Source organism: Triturus cristatus, chromosome 8 (genome assembly GCF_964204655.1).
Source record: "Triturus cristatus chromosome 8, aTriCri1.1, whole genome shotgun sequence".
NCBI classification, from domain to species: Eukaryota; Metazoa; Chordata; class Amphibia; order Caudata; family Salamandridae; genus Triturus; species Triturus cristatus.
The window spans coordinates 1,101,408,910-1,101,429,138 of record NC_140591.1 but is presented as its reverse complement, the minus strand read 5'-3'; the positions used below and the strand labels follow the sequence as shown (position 1 = coordinate 1,101,429,138).

General features: G+C 42.7%; 1 protein-coding gene across 1 annotated transcript in view; it reads right to left on the bottom strand.

Annotated features, from left to right (window-relative positions):
- The window catches only part of RS1 (retinoschisin 1), a 42,807-nt gene extending 23,214 nt beyond the window's left edge, over positions 1–19,593 (bottom strand). Inside the window, exons 1-2 of the mRNA XM_085622649.1 lie at positions 19,487–19,593; positions 3,968–4,045 (exon numbers count right to left, since the gene is read on the bottom strand). Coding sequence (XP_085478775.1) covers positions 3,968–4,045; positions 19,487–19,538 — 130 coding nt within the window. The 5' untranslated portion in view covers positions 19,539–19,593. The remainder of the gene's footprint in view (positions 1–3,967; positions 4,046–19,486) is intronic.
- Positions 19,594–20,229: the final 636 nt, after the last annotated feature.

Below are 20,229 nucleotides of genomic sequence, written 5' to 3'. Positions count from 1 at the left end.
TGAGTGGCCCTGGGGTCCCTGAAGAGGGATATGCAGGAAACACTCCACAACCTGCCCTATGTGTCAGTCATGCCTCTGGTGGGGCTACTCGGGCTATCGGGCACCTAGCGGTGGGGCAGGTACATGTCTGGACAGAGGTGGAAATAGATACAGTTGGAGACTGCCACACATTGAGCTCCTTAAGGCCTTTCCAGTAGGTCAATCAATCAATTTTCTTGTAAAGCGCGACTACTCACCAGTAAGGGTCTCAAGGTGGACAACAATGGCTTTCCTAGTACAGATGGTACATGCGAGATAGGCACCCATCATAGGTACCACTGTTCATGCCCCAATAATTTACGTGCACATGTTTGAGATCCTATGGGTTCCCCCCTGGCAGAGACAACTTAAGGATTTTGGGGGGCCGGGGCCAAACGTATTTTGGGTGCCCCTGTCCGGAACAGTTTTGAACAGTTTTGAATTTATGATCTAATTTTAACTCTTTAATGCCCTCTTTTGCCAGGTTACTGAGTGCACAGACACACTCATCCAAATTCTAAATGTGTTTACATCTAATATTCAGGGGTAGTGATATGTGTTTTTAATATTGTAACACAACAGCAGCACACTAATATTACTGTAAATAATATCTGCAACACGATCTAAAAGAAACTTTTTATGGATATTGCATGAAACATAAACACAACATTTCTCTGCAAAATGTCTGTAATGGGCTCTCACACATCACCCACATTAAAAATAAAGGAAAACAGGTATTTCAAACAATCCGTTTAACAATAAACTAATGTCACAAGGGCAAGATTCTCTGCAGAACAGAGCTGTCTCCATCAGGGGCCCGCTGAAAGGTTGGGTCCCTGGGCCAGAGCCCACTTTGCCTATGCCTTAATACGTCTCTACCCCCGGAAATGGAAATTCATACACTAGTCTATTTCTCCAGAAGTTAACCGACACCCTTTAGCCTGTACAGTTGTTATTTTTTATCATGTTTGTTTTTCTCTAGTTTTACATGAAATGTTTGGCTCTATCTGAAATGCGGATGACGCTTTAAATCATGCATGATTTTGGCTTCAGAACTACATACATATCGGTCAAGCGCCCAATTAGCATATTGTTTTTGTGTATTACAACACATTACATTGAGACTACCCTAAGAAGTTACAAGGTTTAATGAGACAAGGATCAAAACAGGATTTCCTCTGGGTGTATCGTGATATTATAGCCCTGGTTAGGGGAGTGGCCTTTCATTTTCGTTTTGAAAGGGAGGGCATTAAGGGGCCCTGTCGTGGGAGGTGGAGCGCATCATAGTTGAAGGACAGGATGAGAGATGAAGTTGTAATACATTTGGCAGCACGGGCCCTCAAAATGCACAGGGTCTGGGGAATAATGACAGCTCTGCATCTCCTCCTGGTGGGCCTGCACTGGGCATTCGTCCTGTGCCCCCTTCAGCAAAAAAGGCCAAAATGGCCAGCAGCTGCATAGTGGAAGACACTCTACTAGCCCACTGGACAGTCCCTCTCTTGCACCTGTCTAGTACCACCTACCAGTCGGCTCACAGCTGGAAAAATATGGAGGTTCAGCCACCCTGTACAGAGACCTCCTCTGTCTTCTTATTGTTATTGTTATTAATATAGCCTTAGAGCCCGCCGTAGCAGGCTCTACTGGCCATTAGAGACCTGCTCGGATAGGTCCTTTAACAAGGAAGTGGGCCTTTAATGGCAAGTAGAGCCCACTGCGGAGGGCTCTAAGGCTATTAGAACATTCCTTCCCATATGTTATAATTTGTCAAACGAATGCATCACGGGCCCCAAGGGGGTTGAAATCCCCTCGGGCTATGTGAGGCCTTTGTTCACAGCGAATGTTGATGCTCCAGGCTTCTACCAGGCATTAGAAGCCAGGAGCACTCCATTGTCTTGAGTGGCGCTCCCAACATTCCAATGTTCTAATAATTGTAATTGAATGATTTCTAGACTCTTGAGTATATCTAGCAACATTGATTGGGATGAAGTGATGTCACCTCCTGACTGTGCTCTGTATCCATAATGTGCGCTCTTGTGTCCTCTTACCGTTTTGTAAACCCGGGCCCTTCCCAAGTACACTCTGCTCCCCATGGCCAACCCGTGAAACTCTTGGCATAGAGCAGACTTGTATTTAGGTTTAACCCACAGCGCACATGCACTGTCAGCGGAGCTATTGTTTATTTTTTAGAAAAGCTTAGAGCCCACCCATTAATTACCAATACTTACCATTGGTTGGCTTCCACGTCACTCGTTTCCTTGCCTCTTACTGGTCATGTCTCCTGCTTCCTGGTGGCTGCTCACCTATTTCCTGCATTCTATCTCTGCCCCAGAGCATGGACCTAGCACATATTCCTATTTGTGGCCAGTGACCTTCCAATGGCTGCATGCTGTTCCAGGCACTTTAAAAACATTTTTGACCATGCACTCTGCATGGCACTGTACCGCTCCCACCTCCTGCCCTTGCACCTCACCCCTCCCCTGTAGAACATTTGTGTTGCTCCCTCCCCCAACCCTCCTCCTGCTGCGATGCAAAATGTCTAAAAACACAGTGGCAAAACTAACAGATCTTGCATGGATGAAGCCTATTGGCTTTTCCAATGCTTGTTTTTTGTTCTAATCACATTGACTCACTTCATCATTATTTCTATACATTTTTAATTCTTCATAAGCTTTACATTTATTCTCCATTCGTTTTGTCTTGTTTTAATTTATCTATCAAGACAGAACAAGGGACTTAACATTCTCTTTATAGATCTGTATCTTCTGCAGGTCATGAGCTTGAATCCGTCTCACTTGAAATTGATATGATATGCCTTAGTTATTTGAAAGTTTTCATTTTTTACCGATATCACTGGATATTTCTCTATTTTGCACTGATATTCTGAAATTAAATACCCCTGCCTCTCTGTTCTTTTTCCTTCTCCGCAATTATTTAGGAAGGGAATCGAAAACCTACGCGTTCACCATTCTTCTGCCGCCAACTGAGCTACCTGTGCCAGTGCTTGATTTGTAAAGAAAATGAAGTGCCAGGGATCTTATTGGAAGGCCACTGCAGCCTGCACCAGGCATTGCCCCTGCCAACGCTGCCAATTACAGTACCAACATATCATCTAGCCAACAGACTCCTACAAGTGTGACAATTCAGACAATGTCAGGCCACACAAAGCTGTAATAATGTCGTGAGAGGCCGGTATTATTCATTTTCAATGCCATTTTGACATAATAAACACAGCTGTTGTGCTCATCTCAGACAGCGTTACCATGTGGTGAACTGTCACTAGAGCCGGTGCTGACAATTAAATGCCAGTGCCAAGCATGGGAAACCACCAGCTCAAATTAAACACTGACCTGTCTACTCCCACAAGTGAATTCAATTGTTAGAATGTGCACCCCTTAAGATAAGCAAAGGCGCTTTGCACATCTGAAAACCACACATGCCAAGCACATACCTCCGGTGTTTATGCAATCATCCTCTACCTTATCTGAGCTGCATGAATAGTCTCATTAAATAACAATAAGTTAAATAAATGAATACAGAGGCAAATGAGTTGGTGCACGCCAGAACTGCAGCTTGTGGTATTCCTGCTGAGTTATACTGGAATACTCAATGTTACTTCCCAATTACAACCGACTGGATAAATCAAATTAATAACTAATTCATTAGTTGAGGCATGTGCTATAGACATATGTGTGTCATCCCTGCTATACCAGGGTATTTAAATGAGCAGTAGTGACGGTCCAAGGATCTTCGGTGCTTCAGAGAAAATTGCATTTTGCTGTTGGAGCACTCAACACGACCTACTAAAAAAGATTCTGAACTTTTCTTTTAGTTTGGCACCTGCCGCCTTACTACACCTTATGGAAACTCCAGTCCCGTGTGTACAAAATGAATAGGCACCCATGAGAATTTTGATTTAATGTGGATGTTTGACAGATTGTTGGAGTCAGACCTTTCCTCGTGGCATTTTCCATGTCAGGTAATGTAGCCTGTTCGTCAGCTTGGTCCCCTGTCCTGGCACTGCTTGTTGCTTAGGAAGAAAGAGATCAGATTATTACTTCTCCACAGTCTTTTGCCACATTGCTTAAATATACAATGCTGTGTGTTACATGCAGAGCCGGCTTTAGCACTGGTGGTCCCCAGTGCAACAATTTATTAATTTTTTTGAGAGTTTTATATGGCGCTAGCTAGACCCGAAGGTATCAGAGTGCTTTACAACAGTAAATGTTCACATGAAAGATAACAAGTCAATACAAAGAATCTGAGCCAGAGCGCTTTACAACAGTAAATGTTCACAACACACATAACAAGTATAGTAGACATTTATGTTGCACAATGTGAAATTAACCGCCTCCAGATGTAAGGTGTAACAACGAAAGGAAAGAGAAGGGTTTTTTAATTCTATTTCCTGACTATAACGTCCCTGTAACCTTTGTTTTTTTCAGTGAATGTATATATATAGATATATCTGCAATATGTTGCATCCAGCTGCATACATTTCCTAACTATAACGTCCCTGACCTTTGTTTTTTTTCAGTGAATGTATATATATATATATATATATATATATATATATATATATATATATATATATATATAAAATAACTTTCACCACGTGTTCCCATCCGGAGTAAAAAAGCCTAGAAAAAGGCTAACGCCGAAACACATAGTCTTGGTGCACAATAAAATTATTGTGTGCAGTCCCCGGTGTGCCGCTTTGTTTTTTTTCTGGAATTCCAGATAGGAACATGTGGTGAAAGGTATTTATGACGGCTGCTGCCGCCATAGCAGGCACCGACACCGTTCGAAGGTGAATTGCCAAGTGCAACAACTAAGGATATTATGTGTGTGTGTCTATATATAAAGGTAAGTTCAAATCTGCCTTCTTTAATTACAATAAACAAACAGCATTATGCATTTCGGCACTCCGTGCCTTCCTCTGATGCCTTTGCTTGTTACATTATTGTAATTAAAAAAGGCAGATTTGAACTTACCTTTGTGGGCTCACGTCTTTTCTACCGGAGAAGTTCGTCTTGTCGGATGTTATGTGCGTGGCCACTCGCACTCAAGCCCCCACCCCCAAGAGTTTGGCGGACCGTGGCAACTGTTGGTGCATCTCAAGGTGCTTGAGAAAACGCCGAACCACCGCAATTCACAGCGTAATGCGAGGCCAGAGGACTGGGTGATTATTGTATTGCGGCGCCCTTGCTTACTCAGGCGATGGCACACCTGCACACTGTGATTACTGTTGGTGGGGTGAAGGTCAGCAGATCGAGCCACCAGAACACTACAAGGACCATAATTCTAAGGGAGCTGCAGTCACCGCCCACTGGGGTAAGGACTTCCACATGTGTAACTGCAGCTAGTTAAACTCGGGCAGCGAGCTTGAAAATCATCCCCTTTAAATGTGGTAGGAGTGTCTTCGTGTATTTCAGAGAGACGCTCTTTACTTGAAGTGGACAATTTATTTGAAACAAGCAAAGGCATCAGAGGAAGGCACGGAGTGCCGAAATGCATAATGCCGTTTGTTTATTGTAATTAAAGAAGGCAGATTTGAACTTACCTTTGTGGGCTCACGTCTTTTCTACCGGAGAAGTTCGTCTTGTTGTATATATATATATATATATATATATATATATATATATATATATATATATATATATATATATATATATATATATATATATATATATATATATATTCACTTAAAAAAACATAGGTTTCACACATGTTATAGTTAGCTCTACATTTCACTCGTAAAAAACCAATGAAATTCCACGTTATAGTTAGATCAGGTAACTATAACTTGCGCGCCCACAATAAACTGCTGATGACGTCACATATTACATCACTCATGACATGGTCAGTGACATCACTCATGACATCAATGATGACATCTGAAATTACACATTGTGGATTGCGGTCGCGCAAGTTATAGTTACCTGATCTAACTATAACGTGGAATTTCATTGGTTTTTTACGAGTGAAATGTACAGCTAACTATAACATGTGTGAAACCTATGGTTTTTTAAGTGAATTTGCAAGGTTTTGTAAATGATAATCCCTAACTATAACGTGTGTGAAACCTATGGATTTTTCAGTGAATTTGTACGTTTTTTTAAATGCTGTTATGTATTTTTTTTTTTTTTTTTTTCTGGTTTTTCACTGTGCGCACACCCTGCGCTTCGCGCACCGAGCGCCCACGTTGCGCAGTCCAAGCCGTGCGCGCCTCACCTTTTTTTACACAGTAACATTTGTTTTTTTCTCCCTTGTGGGTCCTTTAGTTTATTTAATAAATGTGATTGTTACTTCTTTATTTATTTTATTTTTTTTTTTTTTCCGTGCGCGTACGGTAAGCTTACCGTACGCGCACTCCGCGATTTTTTTGAAAAATTATTAAATGTATTTTTCGTACTTTTGGGTCCTTCTTGGACCCCCTGACAAACACTAGGGGGTCTGCAACTCTCTTCGTTGCCCCCTTTTCACGTTCCGCCCCTCTGTTTCTCAGTGCGAGAGACAGAAAATGGCAGCCGACACTTCCTGATTCCGACCGATTCGAATGTTTACAGTCATGTAACCACCAATCAGAATTGAGCTCGCGCACGGCACCGTACGCGTACGGTAAGCTTACGGTAAGCGCACGGAGCGCGCTTACAGATATATATATTGATTTAAATGCTATTTTCTCAGGACCTACTGAACAGATTTACACCAGACCTACAAAAGGCACATCCTTGACCTGAGGACTACCTCTCTGCCAAATTTCAAGTAATTCTGTTCAGCCGTTCGGGCTGTAGCTCGGACTAAAGGTCCTATGGGAAAATGCATGGGGAAAACGCGTTTTGGGACCCCCCTTTTTTCTCAGCCCCCGCTTGACGAATCCCCCCGAGACTTTCAGGGTAGGAGCGGAGTGTAGCGCCCCATTAGTTTTGAAAATTTCGCAAGGATTCGTCGACCGGCGCCAAAGTTATTCCAAATAGAATGTTGCGGATTTCCTATGGAAACATGGTCCTAACTATAACTATCTACTGGCGACCGCCAGTAGATAATATATATATATATATATATATATATATATATATATATAAAAATACCCTTTCAGGCATAGAGTGACGAATAAATTATCCAAAAAAGAAGCAGAGAACTCTGGGTAGTTCTCAAGTTTAGGTGGAAAGCAGCTCCTGTATAGAGCACTCTCAACACCAGCGACACTCTAGATCTGCTCAGGAGCTGCTTTCCACCTAAACTTGAGAACTACCCAGAGTTCTCTGCTTCTTTTTTGCATAATTTATTCGTCACTCTATGCCTGAAAGGGTATTTTTTTGATTTATACTGGGTGCTCCCTTGTGTCTGGACAAAGCTATACCTCTCTGAAGAGCTCTAATTAGAGTGAAACACTGTATCAGGGGTTGCTGTTAGTCATTTCAGGTTGGCTTGGTTGGTATTTTACCAATTCAAAGCTGTAATATTGTGCCTTGAGTGGTAAATGGCTTATGTCATTTTACAGCTCGGCAAGGACAGCACTATGCTAGTCCTATGCTTAAAGACTTTGCTGTAGAAATAGCAAAAGACTTTGTCCATTTCTATCTTTGCGTGGATAGCACTGTGCTAATCCTATGCTTAAAGACTTTGATAGAAAAGCAGACATTTGAGGTGAGCAGATCTAGAGTGTCGTTGGTGTTGAGAGTGCTCTATGAAGGAGCTGCTTTCCACCTAAACTTGAAAACTACCCAGAGTTCTCTGCTTCTTTTTTGTATATATATATATATATATATATATATATATATATATATATATATATATATATATAATTAAGATTGAAAGTTTGATCTGGGATGATGACATGGTCATGATAACACTTGATATCTCAAGCCTCTATACGAGTATTGACCATCTCCAAGGACTAGAGGCGGTGAGATGGTTTCTAGGAAGGAAACCTATGAATCTAGCTGAACACAATAAGATGATCATAGAATTTGTGGAATTTTGTCTGTGGAATAATATATTCCTCTTCCAGGACCAACTTTTTAAACAGATACGCGGTACTGCGATGGGCACCTGCTTCGCCCCCAGTTACGCAAATCTTTTCGTGGGCTGGTGGGAGGAGCAGGTGGCCTGGGCAGCAGTGGGCAATACGCAGTGGACCCATAGTGTTCTAAGCTGGAATAGATATATAGATGATCTATTCATCATCTATAGAGGCACAGAACAATCAGCTAAAGAATACATTGATTTTTGAACATCAATGATCTCAATCTCAAGTTCACAGGTGAGGTGAGCACAGAGGCTGTGAATTTTTTGGATCTTAAGGTGTTCCCTGCGGGCGGAAGACTATGCACGGCGTTGCATAGGAAACCGACTGCAGGGAACTCCGTATTACATGCAGGCAGTTGCCATCCGGGAAAAACAACAACTAGCATCCCGTATGGTGAACTATTAAGAATTAAAAGAAACTGTACACACCCCTGTGACTATAAAGTAGCAGCTAAGGAGAGCATGAGCAGATTCAGAGTGAGAGGTTATCGTATGGAGACTTTAGATGAAGCCATGTCAAATGCAGAAAGGAACACAGAAAAGACTTGCTAGTTGACAGTACAGTGAGTATGGAAGAAAAAGAAAGGGTAAAAGACACCAAAACTAATAGTCTAAGGATGATCACAGACTATTCAGGAGATGCAGCAGCAATTAGGAAAATCTTTGCAAAAAATTGGCACATTTTGAGATCCGACCCAGTGATAGGGAAGGACCTGCTAAAGGCACCCCTACTTACGTTTAGAAGAGCTAAGTCCCTACGAACTATATTAGTTCAGAGTCACTGTGAAAATTATAATAAAGTCCCACCGTTTGGTAAACCTATGGGATTTTACCCCTGTCTCAAATGTAGGGCTTGTAGAAACAGTAAGAAAGTACTGGAGTACAGAGTACCGGGAATGAGAGAACCCAGAAAGATAAAGAGCCTGATGAACTCTAACACCACCCACACGGTATACTGTTTGGTATGTCCGTGTGGGTTGCGCTACATTGGAAGTACTATCCATCCCACTAAGATCAGAATTTTGGAACACCTCAGGGCCATACAGAATAGGGATTCCACCTATCCGGTGGCGAGGCATTTTGAGGTGTTCCATCAAAGTGACAGAGATCTTTTGAGTTTCTTCTGTATGGACCAAGTGCCCATGAATGTTAGAGGGGGCAACAGGCAATTACAGTTACGCAGACTGGAGTCACGATATATTATTGACAACCAGACCAAGAAGCCAGGTGGTCTTAATAGTGGGGAAGAAATGGCTGTGCATTTATAATGTTTTCTGTATTAATGTGATTCCAGAGGTTTGTGTGATATTGTGACAATTAAATGATGGGGAAGCTATTGAGGTACTCAAATACGAGGGAGGCCACTTACCCTTTATTTTAGAGGTTGTAGAAAGAGGACTAGCCCATCCAGGGCGAGATCGATTTAATGTCCAGTACCTCCAGTCTTACTGGCATATAAGAAAAGGAATAACATTTATGCATAATTAATGTTTTATCCAAGCCCATTCAGGGCAAATAATAGTGTATGCCATGAAAGTTCAGGATGTAGGACTCGGAATAAGACAGTTTATTTGAGTGTGAATAACTTTGAATGTAACCCGTATGAAGTTACCTGTTTAACAATGGCAGACACCCTGACTGAAGTAAGTCGAGGTGTCCTCTTTCTATGTCAACTATTATCGCTGTATTTAAATCTGTGGCATGTCGGCGCCGGCCTCTATTGACAAAGGCGGCAAGCCGAAACGCGTCTAACTGTGTATATTCTTTCCGATTAAATTTTGAAATTGATACGTTCCTGTGAGTGCTGGTATAGTTTTGAATACCGTGAGCTGTGGATTGAAAATCCGCGCGGTGTCCGTCACCGCGAATGAAAGCACCCGATCGCGAGTGTAAGGGAAACAAGACGGAGAGTGAGCGTGATATATATATATATATATATATATATATATATATATATATATATATCAAAGTGTTGTACACGCATGAAGACGCACTCGGTAGCTGTTCATTCAACTGAATTTGATTTTGGCAATCCGGCATTTCGTACCCAGATAAAATGATGCCTAACGCGTTTCGGAGCTGCCTCGCTCCGTGTTCACAGGCTGAACGTACACGTTGCAGGAAAAGAAAACTCGTTTTTTTCATTCAATTTATTGCCCACCGATTGGCTTTTCAGGTAAGTTCACTCATGATGCAGGCTGGTCCCTGTAGTTTCCTTTTGTTCAATTATTACCCTCTGGTGGGTTTTGCCGCGTGTCGTGATTGTTCTCTTCTTGGTTTTTTCATTGAATATCTTTTTGGGCGCTCCCCCTAATGACCACCTCCTCAGATTTCCTCACTACCACATGGCAAAATTGCCCCTCATCTTTCCATAGCCCCTCTCTCACATACATTTCATTTATTTTAAAGCGCTGGTAAAGGCTGGCTTTACTAATCCACTCAGCTATCCACTTTAAATACAGATCTGTTCTTTGCAACTGGCATATTAACCCTCTGCAGTACTTCATGAGGAATCAAAATTGCCACTAGACAAAACTCCAATCTCTCTCTTCAGCAGGAACATTAATCACAAGAGTTATAATGACAGTTTTATTGCTGTCCAAAAGCTGGATGCACAAGGAACTCTGCAGCAGGTGCTTTTAAATTCAAAGTTATTGTTAAGCATATTGCCACCCCACAAGAGGTCAGTGCCCCCTTGAGGTCAGCTCTCAATGAGGCCCCACTAGTCCCACTACACTAAACCCGGCCCTGGTTACATGCCTACATTTGAAAATAAGATACCTCTGAACCGGAAGTAATTATCAGCAGCTGTTGCTATTTGGTAATACACTTTTTAATAAATTCACTGCATGTACGACTATCCTTAAAGCAGATATGGCTTGGCACACTTTACACAGTGTGTATGGCCTCATTTTATAAATACATAACATACAATATTGAATACCATACAGTATGGAGAAAATAATCATAAAATACCTGTCACGAAGAAATGCACCGTGATATTCCAAACGCCTCTTAGGTGGCTTTAAATTGTAATTAGAACTTTGGAACAATGAGAGCTCCATTGAAGGCAATGGAGTAGCTCCGTGCTTATAATGGCTGTTATAAGCCCGGAGCTCCAACTTTCCAAGATTGGCTTCTTGTTTCTCCCGCTTTAATTTAGAACATTCTACCCTTAGTGGGTGAAATGTTCAAATAGCATTATAGCCCTTCTTCCTTGGGCTATACAGGTTGTTAAAGGCCTTGTCCCTCGTTATATAACTCAGATTCAGCACCTTTAACAACCGGTATAGCCCTCAGCAGCCGGCTATAGGGCTAAATTATAAATACGCAGCAGGGCTGGTAGAATGATAGATATTGGCTAGCCCTTGGCATCGATTGTATTGCCTTGGTCATTGTTTGAGTTGTTGTTGGCTACCGGGGGTGGGGGTTGGTGGTAGCTTATTAGATGCTTTTTTCTCACTACCTTGCATTACCACATCTGGTATTGTCATGGCACAACACTGTAAAACATAAGAAAGCACTTATGTTTTGAGGAAAGAAAACTGTGTTATGCGTGTTCAATAGCACAAGTGTTGCAATTATTTAAGAGGTTATGCTACCTCCCTATAATGCATAACAGTGACTGTTTAAATATGGCCTAGTGACCCTTGCATTTTTGTCATAGACTTCAATATTCAACCTGTCATCAATCTGTCTTATTTTTTGTGTTCTCTGTTCCCTATTCTCAGGTCTGTCTTTCTTTTGTGTTCTCTGCAAAAATGTTTTTTGGGTATGGCTGGGTAACCTGGTGCACTTTAATATCATTATTCACTATGCTTTAAAAGTTAGTATGTTAAATATATAATGAAAATGTGTTGTAAAATGCACAATTTTTTCAAACTTTTCTTGAGGGAGAGTCCCCTGAGCCCTCTTGCATTGGTCAGGCTTGCTCACTGCACTCGCTCACCCACCATGCAACATATAGGGACTGGTTTGCCTTATTTTTTCTGTTCTCTGCAAGAATGTCTGTGGTTATGACTGGGTATCCGGATGCACCATAAGGTCATTTACTAAGCTTTAAAAGTTAATGTACTTGGATGTATAATGAAAAATGTATGGTAGAATGCACCATTTACTATTTTATTAAAAAACTATTTGAGGGGCGGACTCCCCAAACCACACTCGCTCACTGTGCACTGCATGGGAGCTGGTCTAACAAAATATTTGCCAAGGCTGCTTTGGGTTCCCAATCCAGCCCTGGTGGGCACCTTTGCATTCAAATGTCCTTGGAGACAACACCATCCTTAACACCTAAGTACACCCAGCCTGGGGAACATAAGAATACAACCACACCACATTTCCCCTGGGTCACAAGTCCCCATTAGGGGCAAAAGGAAAATGAAGGACCTCAGATATGGGATTGGGGTCTGAATAGATTTAACACGCATGAGGTCAGTAGACACCCTTTCGCTGGGTAAGGTTAAAAAGACAGGTGACCCTCTCCACAATCTTCGCTAGCTTCCACCAACCATCAACCACCCATCTCCCCAGAACATGTAGTAGCGACCCTACACTCATAATAGTGTACTCATTGGTTTCAACACTTGCCTCACAAACCTTTGTGGTCTGCTGGTGAGCTACGTAAAATCAACATGGAGCACATCCTTTGGGGTCGCAAATGTCAAGTTCACTTTGGAGCATACAGAGTTGCTCAGAAATTTAAATGAAAGTGCAGACAAAGATGTCCACCCCTCCTTACTGCAGTTTGATAGATGATGCCATGTTGCTGCCCAAACATTAAACTGCATCCTCTGTGTGCCCTGCTGCGTGTTTGGGCCTTTTTACTAATTATTTCAGGTGTGGTGTTCCTCTGTTTGTGTGGGGGGGGGGGCCGCATGGGATTGTTAGGTAAATTGTAGCAAATATTGAAGTCCCATATGATAGTGATTTGTAGGGGATGCTTGCAGTAGCGGCTGCGGCTATAGTAAAGTGGTAGGGCGAGTGCAGGGGGTGCTTGGGGTTCATTTTAAAAATAAAATAAAATTTTAAAAAACATACCTGACGCTCTGCTCCCGCTATTGGCTGCCTTGTTTCTCCTCTCATCCCGGAAGTGGATGGGCTACACTGCCCAGGCTCTACACTCAATCCAGGCGCTGCTCTCATGCTACACCTTGCATGATAGCAGCGCCTGGATTGGCCTGAGCAGGCTGGTTTAACGCTTGCTCAGGCACAGGGAGCCTGCAGCTTTTCTCCAACCCAGCTGTACAACACAGCTGGGCTGGAGAAACCTAAGTGCGCATGTCTATTTGGCTGGCCTAAGCCACCGGCCGAACTGACATGCACACTTATAAGTGCCTACCACTCCTCGCTCGTCAGCATGGCCACGCCCCAACCTCGGCTCAGCAGACAATAAGGTAAGAAAAATAAAATGATAAAACCATTTTATTATCATTTTATTTTTCAGTGGGGCGACACTTCTCTGCCATAGCGGAGGAGCCATCCCTGGATGCTTGCTGCTGAGTTTGTACGAGTTCCTAAGAATGTTGGGCTTTGTGATGGGGGTGTGTTTATTAGTAAGAACCGGTGACAGTGTTGTGGGATATGGAGCAGTGTAAAAGACAATCATAGTCTGGTATGGATTTTGGGTATGTGTTTGGTGTCAATGCTTTCTTTGTGATCAAGAGAGAACACTACCTATATAAAATGAATATCTGTATGAGGTACTTTATCCTTCAGAGACCTCTAACAGCAGTGGCATAAATGATAGTTACCTGGGTCCAATCTAGGGAAAAATATCCAAGAGACAATGTATCCATCTGATAACCTTTCAGACTTGACCCACGTTAACTATGCGCCTCAAGTAACCTGGCACTAATCGTCTAGCAAACGGTTGTTTAAGAAGTCATACATCACCATCTCCTAGTAATGCTCTTTAATAATCTGATTGGGTCAATTTGGGGATCTTTTCTGTAGGGGTCTGAGACTGCATCCTGCATGCTCTTGATGCGGTCTTTGGAGACCCAGATTTTGGTTGCGGACAGCAAGTCAATGTTACCATTCAAAATAAGCCAAGCAATGCTTAATGGACATTAATTGTTACACTGCAATAGGGTTTCCAACCTTTCTTCCAGCCAGACTCAAACTAATACATTTTTAGCTTTCTCAATCCCTAAATACAACATAGGCTCCAATGAGTAAGAAGTTCTTCCTAACTTGAACAACAATTTCTGAGGCTTGAACACAGCATATGTCCCTTTGGAAACAACAATTACAATGATGGCCGAGCCACGCGTTGCCTTTGCAACGCGTTCGGAACATCGAATGCGTCTTAACCACGCATTCCATTAGCACGCATGTCATTACAACAACATGCCTTAGGTAAAGCGGCGTTGGGCTTTAAAGTCCAACACGTTCCCTACTGTTGCGTGGACTGGAGTTGGAATAGTAAATTGAAGTCCAGCACTTTACCTAAGGCAAGTCATTGTAAAGACTTGCGTAGTAAAGGAATGCGTGGTTAAGACGCATTCATTATTCTGACTGCATTGTTAAAGAACGCGTAGTTTAGGCATGCATGGTTGTGTCATACACCCATGTCCCTGTGGGGAGGAGCACCATCTAACTTGAGTCTTCGCATAGGCCCCCTTCCAAGCAGTTAGGGCAGGGTGCAATGGGGGTGGGGGCAGCTTTCAAGGAGCCTATACTCGACCACAGGGTTTTGTTCGAGTGCTCTTACACCTTCCTGTTATTTAGGAAATGTATGTATTATGATAATGGGGATTTAAATCTGCTGGCTTTCTTGTAAATGTTGTGTGGGTAGCAAACTATTCAGGTTATAACCTTATGTGTACCTGACTTTACAGCTGGGAGGAGGACAGAGCGAGGATTTAATAAATATTCTGATAGACAAGAGAACCAATGTCTGTAAATATACAAAATGTGTTTGATGTTTGGAGCTTTCGGCTGTCAATCTTGTGGCGGAGGATATTTAAGGAAAGCCATCTTAAGCCAATTTGTCTGGTTGGAGGCGCTAAAGATTCCCACGTGACTTTGAAGGGAGCATTCCTTCCCCATTCACTTATATTCACATCACCCTCGCATCAGCTAATAGGATCAAGCGTTTGTATCCCTGTCCTTAACACAGATTAAGGGGGATTTATAGGAAGGGGTGTTTGTTATATAACTGAGGAATTTCAAATACGCCTGGTACCGAGTCGTGCTATATTTGTATTGAATTAAGTAATGGCTAGTTGTAGCGTATTTAAGTAATGATGACACAGGCACAGTGCCCTGATTACTTACAAATGGAAGAGTCAGTCATTATCTTTATTTCGGCCTAGAAGACCATAAAAGAGCAAAATAAATACATAAATATAAAATATATAAAAATACAGAGCATATAGAAGAGAGAAAAAGATCCGACTAAATATATTACAATAAAACCAGGTTAAAATATGTTAAAACGTTGAGTACACAGCAGCATTAGGGGGACACCTTTTTTCTGTCTTAACCTCCACATAGACATCAAATACCTTGAGACTGCAAAGACAATGGACTTACGTGTCTTACTTCTGAGTATTCTAAGGGTGATGCTGTAATTCCTCAGAGCCAAATTACGACAAAGTGACAAAATCCACTTTTTCCTAAAATGATGATAGACTGGACAAAATAGAATTACATGTTCAACCACTTTGATCACACCAGGGCAGAAAGGGCATGTTTTGTCAGACCCCAAGTTCCCAGACCTCCATGCAGTGGTAAAGGCTCGAATTGGGAGGATCCCTGAATGGAACTTTAAGTACAGGGTTCTGGCATGGGGGGGGGTCCACCTCAACCAAAATGATTCAAAGCAGTAGTCAATTTTGAACTCCAAGAAAGGAGCAGTGAGGGAGCCCACCCTAGATGTACTCCCTAGATGTACTCGCAGTACTTTGGTCCACATATTGCAAATAGGCTCTTTTTAATGCCTGTTTGGAGACCAGTGCAACATCAGTTGGTGTTGCATAAAGGACCCTCTCTGACCAAACTTCTGCATGTGCATTAGGAAACCTGTGGTGATCACCCCACACCCACAATATTCCCCTGTTAAATTTCAACAGGTTTCACTTGCCAAAATGTACTGAGGGGAAGACGTGGTAGAGTCTAACACGTGTGGAATTCAGGACGGAATATGCACTGCTTTTACATATTTTTTCTAATTTTCCAAAGGAAATTTTTTGAATCAGAGGTATTGAATGTATCTCATAAATACAGTACCCCAGGGTGTCATCTTACTGATTGCTATAACTACCTCTCCCTATACCTCTACCTCACAAGCAGGGTCTAGGAAGCGGTATTCTTGAAGAAGATGCACAGATGTAGAGCTAAAGAGGTATCCTTGTGTGTGTGTGTTGATTCTTTAAAGGATAGGGTTTTGCTTTTGAAGGGTGTAACCATCAAAACCAAACCTCTTTTGTGCCTGTCCATATGCTTGGAAATCAAGCATTGGCAATGCCAACTGTTTTGGCCACTTTTAGCAAAATTGGTTTTACTAAGCTTGACTAACAAATAAAGTAATAATAATAATCTTTATTCGGCATATAGAAAAATATGACCATAAAAGATACACACTCCGCAACACAACATTACAGTACATTAATCATCATATATGTTACGGGCCAATCAGAGCACCGCAAACGTATAAAACACTACTATAAACATGTTAGGATATTATAAAAAACAATAAAAACTCTAAAAAGGAGCGCCAGCTGTTGTCCCCACTTATCAGCTGGAGAATTAAAAGTCTCCTCCTATTATGAGCCCCTCGTATTTCTTAGCTTTAGGGCGGATCTTAAAACATTTGTGACACATGATAATGTATAGACATCAGGGCACAGTTTTAGGAACAGTAAGGCCACCCGAGCCTGCTTGAGCTTGTGTTTCCTTAAAAGCCCCTTGAGATACACTTTTCTCTGGAATGAGTAATATGGACACAAAAGGACAAAATGGAGGGTATCCTGTGGAGACTTATTGTCGCAGCCACAGGGCCCCTTTTGTTCTAATTATGCCGTATGCCCTGCCGGGGCAGCCAGTAAGTGGTGTAAGAAGTCCAGTCTGAGCCGCGAGATTAAAAATCTATCGTGAGCACTGGCTATAATAGCTAGATACGGTTCTATGCTTTGTGTGGATGTAACTAAAATATAGTTCCTGACCGAGGGCTTTTTTAGTTCAATGTCCTCCCTTTGGGCCCCAATTAGTTTAAAAAACTGATTTTTAATAAGATCTTTGTCTCGTGGGCTCCCCTTGGTCGGGCAAGAGAACAAGTCTGCTCTTGCTTGACTAACAAATAAAATAGATACAGCTTGGGCAGAGGCAATGCAAGATTCCCTAACACAAATAACAGTTGTGGGCAGAGATCTGGACCAGCAGTGCATGGTTCATTACATCACAAGAAGCAGAAGTGTATGCAATCTCAGGTGCACAGTACACTAGACGTGTAAGCTTCTGTTATACACACAGAACTATTACATCCGGGGTAACAACAGTGTATGCTTCCTCTCACACACACAGTACAGGAGCAGTGCAAGCTTTAGTTACACACAGAACTATTACATCACGGGTAACAACAGTGAATGTTACACACACAGAAATATTACATCCGCGGTAACAACCCTGCATGCTTCCTCACACACATAGTACAGTGGCAGTGCAAGCTTCTGTTACACACCCGGAACATTACATCACAAGTAAAAACAGTGCTTGCTTCCTCACACACATAGTACAACAGCAGCGCAAGCTTTCGTTAGACGCAGAGGTAATAAAAGTGCATGCTTCCACACACACACAGAGCAGCAGCAATGCAAGCTTCAGTTACACTCACGTAACTATTCCATCGCAGGCAACAACAGTGCATGCTTCCTCACACACAGTACAGCAGCAGTGCAAGCTTCAGTTACACGCACGGAACGATTCCATCGCAGGCAACAAAAGTGCATGCTTCCTCACACACAGTACAGCAGCAGTGCAAGCTTCAGTTACACGAACGGAACTATTACTTCACGCGTAACAACAGTGTATGCTTCCTCACACACAGTACAGCAGCATGCAAGCTTCAGTTACACGCACGGAACTATTACATCACGTGTAACAAAAGCGTATGCTTCCTCACACACACACACACAGTACACAACAGTGCAAGCTTCTGTTACACACACAGAGAACTATTACATCACGAGTAAAAACAGTGTATGCTTCCTCACACACAGTACAGCAGCAGTGCATGCTTCAGTTACACGCACGGAACTATTACATCACGCGCAGTACTCAGGTAACAACAGTGCATGCTTCCTCAGACACACAGTACACAACAGTGCAAGCTTCTGTTACACACACACAGAACTATGACATCACGGGTAACAACAGTGCGTACTTTCTCAAACACAGTACAGCAAGAGTACAAGCTTCTGTTGCGCACATAGAACTATTACATCGCAAGCAGCAGAAGTGCAAGCTTCCTGACACACAAAATTGATGCAAATTGCAACAGTGACAATGTAACTTTCGCTAAGTGTATGTGTGTCTGATGGTACGTTAACGTAAGATGTAAATGTCTGATGGTGCGTGATGTGCAGAGACAGAAAGGTAGGAAACAGACAAAAAGTATTTTAATTTCCTTAATTAAGTATCCCGTCGACCTTCAAACGGAACACGTATACAAAGACAATACAGTTTTAAGCATGCTGTCTGAGTTAGGACTTTTAAGTTATTAAAATCATTTATTTCCCATATCTCATAATACATGAATTAAGATATTTTTTGTCCAATCTCTGATGTATTTTTGGTGTAGACCATTCATATGTAATAAATGAAGAGTCATTTTCACTCCTCCTCTTTTAGATTTATGCTCATTGTGATACTTTTTCGAATACTTTTAAAGTGACTATTTTTTTCTTCAGAATTTACATTTTTTGTTTTAAACAAAGTTTTGCCGTCTTCCCCGTTCCCCAGCACACCAGTACTAACGAGTGAATCCTCGAACGAGTTGGCTGCACACCGCAGGAAAGGTAATCTTAGGCATTACCATGTTGGCTATGGACCTCTGGGGATTTCCAGAGTGCCTCACACAGCTGCGCATGTGCACCAGCGTGTGGGGGATCCTGGGTGTCACATCTGACGGCACTAAGACCCTGCAGCACACTTGCCTCCCTTGTCCACAGGACACTGGACATCCTTCCTGCCACTGGGCCTGGGAGGGAAGTGTGGGGAGGAACAGGGCAGTCCACAGACTAGGGTAGCCTGTGTGGAGACAAACCAGTGCTTAATTTGATCCGGTGGTTTCCGGTGCTCCGCACCCGCACTTAATTGTCAAAGACGGCACTCACAACAGTCTGCCAAGTGGCCCATATGGGTCCTCGTGAAGGGCACATCTTAATCTCCACAAAATATTGTTGCGGACCAGTGAGGGAGACGCTGTGCTTACCTCCATAGCAAAGAAGGAGAACCAGGGGGAGGGTTTCTCTCTTGAAATGCATCCTGTCTCCACCTTCGAGCGTCTGTTATGTCTGTCTGGCGGGAAGCAGAGCTCAGTAGGAAGTAAGATTAAGTTAAGCGCCGCCTCATTAAGCGCCTTACATCCCTTATCTTGTAAGGTAATCCAGAGCTAGTGGGCAACCGCCAGAACTCACGCAATAAACACAAAGCACCCAAAATAAGTTACCAAAGATCTTAAGAAGAAATAGCACCATGCAAATAAAACAACTGTAGTGTGGGGCTCTCCAATTCCATGCAGGGCGCGTCTTCTTTTATTGTCATGTGGAGCAACACAGGTTTGTTTGTTAGTTTATTTATATAGCGCCGTTTATCACCCGTAAGGTGTGAGGGTATCCAGGCGCTGTTCACGGGCACGACGAGATCAAGTGCTTTGCTCGGAATCACAGGATGTTGCGTCGACGCCGAGACTCGAACCCTGATCCATAGCTGCCGGGTGAGCAGCTCTGCGCGCCGCGTTACATCCTTTTCCTATCTTGTGGGCCTTGCATCTTCTATGGACACCCCAACCGTCAGTCCTCGCTTACTCTTTCAAACCAACTGAGCGCTCATGATAGCATCCTGTCAAACATCTTCGCTCATCCGGCTACAGCACACAAAGACACATAAACATTCTGCTCATTTCACCCCCCTCCTCTTGACAAAACAACAAAGCTACTGTGACCGGACACTGTC